Source organism: Protomyctophum bolini (genome assembly GCF_963924005.1).
Source record: "Protomyctophum bolini genome assembly, chromosome: 9".
In the NCBI taxonomy this organism is placed as follows: domain Eukaryota; kingdom Metazoa; phylum Chordata; class Actinopteri; order Myctophiformes; family Myctophidae; genus Protomyctophum; species Protomyctophum bolini.
In genome coordinates this window covers 43,320,430-43,329,121 of record NC_137870.1, presented here as the reverse complement: position 1 = coordinate 43,329,121, position 8,692 = coordinate 43,320,430, and the positions used below count along the sequence as shown (strand labels likewise).

Genomic DNA, 8,692 nt, shown 5'->3' with positions numbered 1-8,692 from the left:
CTAAAGCTCTTTACATTTAAAATGTATCGACAAGACGTTGCTTTTGGTACTCATGGCCGACAGCTCCCACCTGATGTCGCTTGGGAGCCCAGACCGCTCCAGGCCGCACTGAACGACCGCCAGCTTGCACAACGTCTTAAGACTAGGACTCAAGTCCAGGATGTACAGATCGTCGGTCGCCTCGACCTCGTCCTCGTCTCCGAAGCCGCCCTCCTCCGCGTCCACCTCCGGCATGCACCGGCCTCGGTAGCGTCCGAAGAGGACGACGCGGTCTCCCACCACCATGCAGCAGCACATCATGTACACCCAGGAGCCCGTCGGGCCTTTCCCCCGGGGCTCCACCTTCTCCCAGGAGAAGGTCCGCGGGCAGAACCGCCACAGGTCATTGATGGCCTGGTCCAGCGCCACGTTGCGGCCGCCGAATATGTACAGCTGCCGGTTGTAGGCGAAGGCCGAGTGCTCCCCGCGGCGCTCCGGGAGGAGCTGCGGGGACGACGGCGACGACGGCGACGGCGGCGGCGGCGTGCTCAGCCAGCACCTGGTCTCCGTGTCGAAGACGCTGACGGCGTTGCAGTAGACCTTGTTGACGTCACCTCCGCCGAACACGAACATCTTCGTCCCGATGACGGTGGCCGAGTGGCACGACGACGCCGGCGCCGGGCTGCCGCCTCTGCTGTGGACCAGGGACCAGAGCGCGGTGGCGGCGTCCCACTTGTAGACGTCGCTGGTGCACCTGATGACGGTCTGCTGGTAGCCTCCGAAGACGTACATGGCCTTCCCCGCGGCGCAGGCCGAGTGCAGGCACCTCGCCTCCGGCACGGCCCCGGAGACCCGGGGCTTGGACCATCGGTGGGCGGCGACGTCGAAGGCGTAAAGCACGTTGCACTTCCCCCCCCTGGTGGTGACGGGATCGGGGTTGGTCCCGATTACGTTGCCGCCGCCGGCCTCCTCTATCTCGCTGCTTAAGATTCCACCCCAGATGTAGATTGTGTCGTCGATCAGCACGGCCGTGTGGCCCCGGCGCATGGAGGGAACGTCGGCGGGACGCCGCCCCCCGAAGCAGTTCGTCGTCACCGGGGGCAACTCCGCCCAGCGCAAAGACACCGTGTTGAAGACGTGCACGCCGATCTGGTCCGGGTCCTCCGAAGCGTAGCCCCCGAAGGAGAACACCCTGTGTCCCACGGCCACGGCAGCATGATCGTATTTCTTTGGTCCGTCCTTCAGATGAACGACCCAGTGCATTTCTCACACACACACACACACACACACACACACACAAGTGACCGCTGTTGATCGAAGTTATACGTTGGATTTGTTGAATCTTGAGCAAGGTCAAAAGACCTTTCTGGACGCTCTGCTGACCGTTATGGGGTAAAAAACCACTCCGCTGTACGAGTGGCTTTCTAATACTTGGTCTTTACCTTGTCCACTCTTCCCCAGAATGGATTGTCAAATATTGGCTTGTTACCCCTTTTATTGGATGTTGTGAGTGACGTCATGCCAAAGCTGGGCCAATCCGCAGAGCCGATGATTTGGGTTGGCCAATCGGGGTAGTCAACTCCATATTTTAGACAGCAATGTGTGTCCCTTGGCTGGGCCTGTCTGTCCGAGTACGGAAATAGCGTTCTGTTGACCACCAAGTGTCACTAACACACACACACACACACACACACACACACACACACACACACACACACACACACACACACACAGTAAACTAAAGACCTGGAGGCGTGATCAATGCGCTTTGGCCACACAGAATAGCCAAAGCCCTAAGTGTGTTTTTTGTGTGTGATACAGCTGCACCCTCTGGTGGCGGGCCGGTGGTGTTACAGCGTGACACAGACACACAGACAGACCGACAGACAGTTTAGGCCAGCTTCTACAGTTAAAGGGACACTTCACCCTTTTTGCAAAAAAATATATGTTAATGACGTTTAGAAGCTTTAGATCACTTTCCTGGGGGTATTTATGTGTGTAATATGTGGTTTTAGATATTTTAGATTGTAGCAGTGAGCCTGTTGTCTCTGATGTCATGGACACTGGTCTCACTACCTTCCTGGACTACAATTCCCATAATTATTTGGTGCACTGCTCCTCCTTGTGGATAGGGGGAGAGCTGTCTTACTGAGACAACAAGTAGTCCAGGAACCGTCCAAAGCCTCAACTCTAAATGTGACACTAGTTGGCAACATATGCTGAACACAGCATCCACAATCATGTACACTACACAAAGGCACCTACACATGCATGTCTCAAATAATGAATACACACAATCAGTACACCCTATAACAATCAATCCTTAGGATATTATTAGGCTAGCATGGATGGACACATAGCACACAACTTAGTACCTATTATAAAATCCCAGGTTGATCTAACAAATCAGTCCTGTGTGATCACCAACTCACCACAACTTGCCCTATTCTGCTATATTTGGTGATCTTAATTTAATTTTGGCCTACAGACAGAATAGCCCTGAAAAAAAAAATCACTCTTAAACAACACAAGTGGTAGACTTAATCTACATGTTAATTTCACTCGTCCATATAATATTATGTTAAAATGTTATATCGGTACTTTCAAAAGTTTCAAAGTGTTTTAGCGGTCGGCTGCTCGGTTGCTAGGCAACACAGCACCTGTGTTGACGACAGTTTGGACCAATAAGCGGGACGCCTGTGCCAGCCCATGTGCCAGCCACGCACACGCTGGGCGCCTGTCAACCTATCACAAGCTTGGGTGCGGGAGGGGGAGGAGCAAATAGTCAGGTCCGAACGCACAGTGTACCAGAATTTCAGAAGACGTCGTGCCACCACCCTGACCAGCAGCACCTGTCCGCAACTAACTAGTTTTATAGAGATAGACTGTTGACTAGTCCGTCCCGGACTCCCGGCGCTGTTTTTCCTTTATTTTTTGACGGCATGGGCTCTCAGATTGGCAACTGATCGATGGCAACGTGACTGTCAACTTTAACTGGACGGGTAAAGAGCAAGGAATAGTCGCAACGGCTTTTTCCGATGGTTTCGCCAGCAGATGGGCCTCCAAGCTTGGCGACGTTTAGCCCCTCTCGGAACCCTCCGAAAGCTTTTATGATCGGACCTAGCTTTGCTCAAAATGTCAGAAACTTTACTACATTTGGGTTCTGCTTGTGGGGCTAGGCGACGTTCACCACTAGGCCCGCTGGCCCAGGGACTCTTTTGGATACCACATTTCGGTTTTGAAGTTGTTTTTATGTATGTACTATAATGTACTAGTCTGTCTCGGCGCTGTTTTTCCTTTTTTGACCCTGTAGGAGCTCCTGAGACCGAACAGGCCGACTATAGGTCGCGGAGGGCGTAGCGGGTCAGGCCCGGGCACAGCCTGACGCTGAGCGGCAGCGTGTCCACGAAGCCTCCGCCCTCGCCTGCACCCACCGCCTCCCGGGACTCCTCCATGAGGAGGCAGCCGCGGTCAGGGCCCGGCTCAGCACCACGCCGTCTGACATCACGATGTGGTCAGTGGATACACTGGGGTCGGCTGACATCACGATGTGGTCAGTGGATACACTGGGGTCGGCTGACATCACCATGTGGTCAGTGGATACACTGGGGTCGGCTGACATCACTAAATGCTTAAGACGTGCAGGAGAATTTTAGACCAACATGTCACTCCTTTATACCCAGAGGCCAGTCCTGTGACGTCAGTATGACATCAGCACTATGACATGACAATGCTGTGACCGTGACGTAAGTCATCTCCATATTTGGGCATGACAAGACAAGAGACACAGGCTATTTTAAGGCCATCGTTCTATCATGTCAGACATGCATGACATCATCCAAAAAAGGAGGAAAAAATAAGTTTCTCCATATTTAGGCATGTCAAGAGAAAGACTTTACTTGGAAGGACACTCTATGACATCATTCATTGCACAAATGTACAGTATGACGACATGAACAAGAAGGCTTTATTTGTCACCAACCTTAGAGCGGTGACCGTTGGGCACTGGCCTGCATGGTGTGGTACAAACGTACATACACACAGAGACTTGGTGCATTTATAGTTAGATAGTCTGTCTGTCTGGCTATCCGTCTGTCTGTCTGTCTGGATGCCAGACTGTCAGTTTGTCTGCAATAGGTCCAGTCTCCCAACAAAGAAACGACAAGGATTTATTCCACTATAAACACACAGTCTGACATGGTACCGTCGTACCGTTGTGTGCCGGCCTTTAAGCATCGATATAATACGACATAATGTGCCTTCCTTGTGTTGTGGTGTTGCTGGGAAGAGAGCAGGACCACGAGTAGCTGTAGGCTGTTGTTCTCTTTACTGACAGAATGGTGGCACTGTTCAGTCATACAAACATGTTCAGCCATACAAACATACAACATTATGCAAGTAATTAATATGCATTTCCTCCATAACATCTCTGTCACTGTTACTTTACACAAAATGTAAAAGAACAAAATGGTAATACGGTCTAGAGCAAAGTCAGTGGTCATGTTTAACTATTCTGTGAAATAGCACCACCCGGTGGTACCCCAGGGTTTCTTATTTTCATGTTTGCCTTGTGCTTGCAATTAGATACAACATATATTTCAGCTGTGCTCAATTAGATACAACATATATTTCAGCTGTGCTCAGTCAGTCAGTCAGTCAAATGTCTTCAGCTCCAGTGTACTGCTGTTTGTGTCTTCTCTTGGGCTAAAAGCAAGTAATTTAATTGTTGATTCTATCATGATGGCAGGTTATTTTATGTTGTTTCATGCTGTTTGCATTTGTTCAGATGTATTATGAATCAGCTTAAGTGATAAGTGATTTGTACTCAGATTAGCTCTGTTTGTTTGACACATGCTTTCTGTATTGTAACAGTAATTTGGGAATGTTTGTATTTTGTTGTTACAGTTTCACAAATTGACCAGTAAAACTTCATAAAGACAACGCCTTCTCTGTGGAGTTTGTTGGGAGATGTTTAGCTGGAGATGTTTAGCATGGCTTTCTGAAATTTTCATTATTTTATATTCCCTGTACATCGCCAGCCAAGTCTATGGACTTTAATGTTTGTTTACGATAGTTATGACGTGATTCTACCTACAGTACCTCCCATGATATCACTGAGCATCCTGAAGGTGCCCACAAATTGTCCACCCACCTCAGACATCCGCAACATAACGGAAATCACATAAACCTAATTGTCCGAGTGAAAATCACCCGGGTTTATAGTGTTCTAGGGTTAAAACTGTGAGATAAGTGATCTGACACCAATAATAAATAGTTATTAGTATAAGTATACTGCTAGTTCCATTGTCCCAAGGGCCAAGCCGGAACACACTGGATTGATTGATCATTCAAATAAAGAAGGAACACTTTTTGTTGACAGAAGAGTATATAGGACCAGGCATTGCATGTGAATATTCCTCAGAAAAGTCCACTTTTTGCTATATTTCTGCCCTTATATAAATTATAGGCTGCTGATTCACAATGATTCCAAATATTGCTATCCCTGTTGCTTTAGGGTGCAGACGAGCCACTACTAGACCATCTGGACAAAACCAAGGAGATGGTCATTAGAGGCCCCACTGTGCTCACCCCACTTACCATCAACGGTGCTGCTGTGGAAAGGGTCAAAAGTACCAAGTTTCTAGGGGTGCACATTGCTGACGACCTAAAGTGGTCCACTAACACCTCAGCCATCACGAAGAAAGCCCAGAAACGCCTGTATTTCTTGCGGAGTCTGAAGAAAGGGAACTCCCCCCCCCCTCTATCATGACATCCTTCTACAGAGGAACCATCGAGAGCGTCCTGACGTACTGCATCACAGCCTGGTATGGGAACTGCACAGATGCCGACCGCAAGTCCCTACAGAGGATAGTGAGAGCAGCGGAGAAGATCACAGGTGTTCCTCTCCCCCCCATAGCTGACATATACACAGACCGTTGTGTCAGGAAGGCCATGAACATTATGACCGACCCCTCCCACCCCTCCCACCATCTCCTTGAACTCCTGCCATCTGGTAGGAGGTTCAAGAGCCTAGGTGGAAGCACCAGCAGGCTGTCCAACAGTTTCTTCCCCCAAACCATCAGGACTCTGAACACTCGCCACATATTGCCCCCAAGGATAGGATGAATAGCACTTTACACACATGCACTTTGAATGCATCAGCACGTTTTTCCTGCCAATGTTGTCTGCTCCTTTTATCTTCTTAATGTTTTTTTAACAAGGCCTTGCCTCTTTTTAATGTGTCTATTGTTTTTAAATGTGAAGCACCATGAGCCATGGAGAACGGTATTTTGCTCCCCTGTATGCCCAGTGTATATTTGTGGAAGTAACAATAAATCTGATTGATTGATCTGTGCAAGCGGGATGAAAAAACAGCCAGCAATAGAACATGACAAAGGATTGACTTGGAGTTGGAACACCATGTTTTTTTGTGAGTCATTCCATGCATCCCCTGGAACAACATAAGTTCAGATGGGGGGTCTGCCGATTACATCTATATATATTTGCGGGTCGACTTGACATGAACATGGTTGAGCACCCTAGGGTTTTCAGAAAACGTTTAGAAGGCATTCATTTGTAGAATCGTCCTCGGGTCAGAAATGGGTTACGGAAAATCCATTATCCATTATCCATTATATGATATACTGTAGAGTAGAAGACGTACCACACTCATTTCATCATCTCTCAACACCTTTTCTTATCCTCTTTCTTTACTAGTCTCTCTCTCTCTCTCTCTCTCACACACACACACAGCGTTGACCTTCGCCCCGCGCTTGTGTCATCGTTAATCATTCAGCGCATAAAGGTTCTAGATCTTTAAGTTGCTTTACGGCATTTGACATTTAAAGAACAGACAGTGAGTGACACACACACACACACACACACACTCCCAACATGGATGCTAATAGGGACACAGCAACATCAACCAGAGCCGCTGCAGGCACTAAGAATTACAATACGTTCATGCAGCAGATCAGAAGCATCGCTCCAAAACAAGCCTGCACGTGGTAAGTTGCAGTAATGTCTTGACTCTGTGTTGTTGTTGTAGTTTTAGTCATGTTTTAGTCACCTGGAATGTCTTAGTGTTTTCGTCAGTGAAAAAAGGTAGTTTTCTTGTCATAGTATCGACAAAATAAAAACTGAGGAACAGTAGGCCTAGCATGTCTTGTTTATTTCCATGAGTCGTGTCTACACATGTAACCAAAATGGACAATTTGTTTCCCTATTTCCCTAACTGTGTAAACATGTAGAAATGTAACCAAATGGACCCTCCTTTCTGGTATACCTGATAATGATAAAGTTCATTATCATTATCATGTACCTCCAAGCTCCAAGCAAAAGTATAATTTTGCACACAGTTACAAATTAAATAATTGTAACATGCAGTTGTTGATCGTGTTAGATTATTATTATTATTGATTTTCTTAATCTTTTCTTTTTTAGCCTATAATGACAAACATCAAAGACAACTATAAACACCTGGTCTGTTCCCTATACTCATGCCATTTTTGGTGCAGTGGGTCTTTCATGTTTATACCCTTTATTCATATTATATTAATGATCATATTATATGCTAGGTAATTGCATTGCAATGCAATTGTGACCCAACTTACAAACATCACAGTAATGTGAATTGTGCTGTGAAGTTCCATGTGATCAATCAGTGGTTCATAAAGTGGGTGATTAGATGCAATCACATTGCATTGTGATGTGAACTTCGAGTGTAAACAGGCTCTCCTGCCTTGCTAATGAGACTTGGTTGCGACTGTAGGTCACAGTTTACTACGTAAACGAATTTCATATTTTGTGTGTGTGCGTGTGTCCTATAATCACTTATTTTGGGCTTGTTTTCATCAGCTTGATATCGATGTGTAGCTCTATAGGACATACGCAGCCGATTACAAGCTTGCACGCTCTGCTTGCACAAGAAATAACAACAAAAGTTGTTCACCCATGTTACACCGCCGATGCGACCGATATCAGGGGCCCCCCAGGGGACACAAGCAAATCGGTGTTGTTAAAGGACCACTTCACCACTTTTCAAACTATATTCATATAATAGGTCCTCACTAATAATCATGAAAAGATGGCGCAATTATTTCATAGGAGGGCTGTGGGCAGTTCAGAAACTGTCTTCCAGTGACATCATCGATGGGGAATACGAGCTAATAGAAACTGCAGGCTTTCTATAGTCCTGAAAAGTTGCAATGCGAAAATGGAAGCCATCATTCTCACGATAATGAAAATCTAAATATTTTTTGTAAAAAAATATTGTTTAAAAAAAGATCTGCCTCATGATGATGTCACTGGAAGACGGTTTCTAAACTGCCCACAGCCGTCCTATGAGACACAGACTGAGTAGAAAGAAATCGTGCCATTCTTTCATGATTATTAGTGAGGACCTATTATATGAAGAGAGGTTGAAAAGTGGTGAAGTGGTCCTTTAAGCAATGTCTGACATCGGAACTGGCGATGTCACACCGACGAGGCACCGACTTGGGGGGGATCTCCATATATGGACACTGCACCCGATGTGTGAGTATAAGGCTGATGTCATAACCGATAACATCACGGCATCAGACTTACAAAGCAGCTATAAGTTTGAGAGAGAGCGGTGTGGGCTGTATAGAGTAAAGAGAGCATCTCTCTACAGAAGCTTTTTCATCCACGCCGCAGACGAGTCTTTGTCATTTTTTTGCGGAAGCAAAAAATC

At 46.8% G+C, this 8,692-nt stretch overlaps 1 protein-coding gene across 1 annotated transcript; it reads right to left on the bottom strand.

Moving 5' to 3' along the window:
* On the bottom strand, nucleotides 1-1,242 carry LOC308321894 (kelch domain-containing protein 3-like; the record flags this gene model as incomplete). The annotated part of the gene is made up of 1 exon (XM_080772989.1): nucleotides 1-1,242. One exon carries the CDS (start codon nucleotides 1,240-1,242, stop codon nucleotides 1-3), a length of 1,242 nt encoding a protein of 413 aa, XP_080629115.1.
* Nucleotides 1,243-8,692: the final 7,450 nt, after the last annotated feature.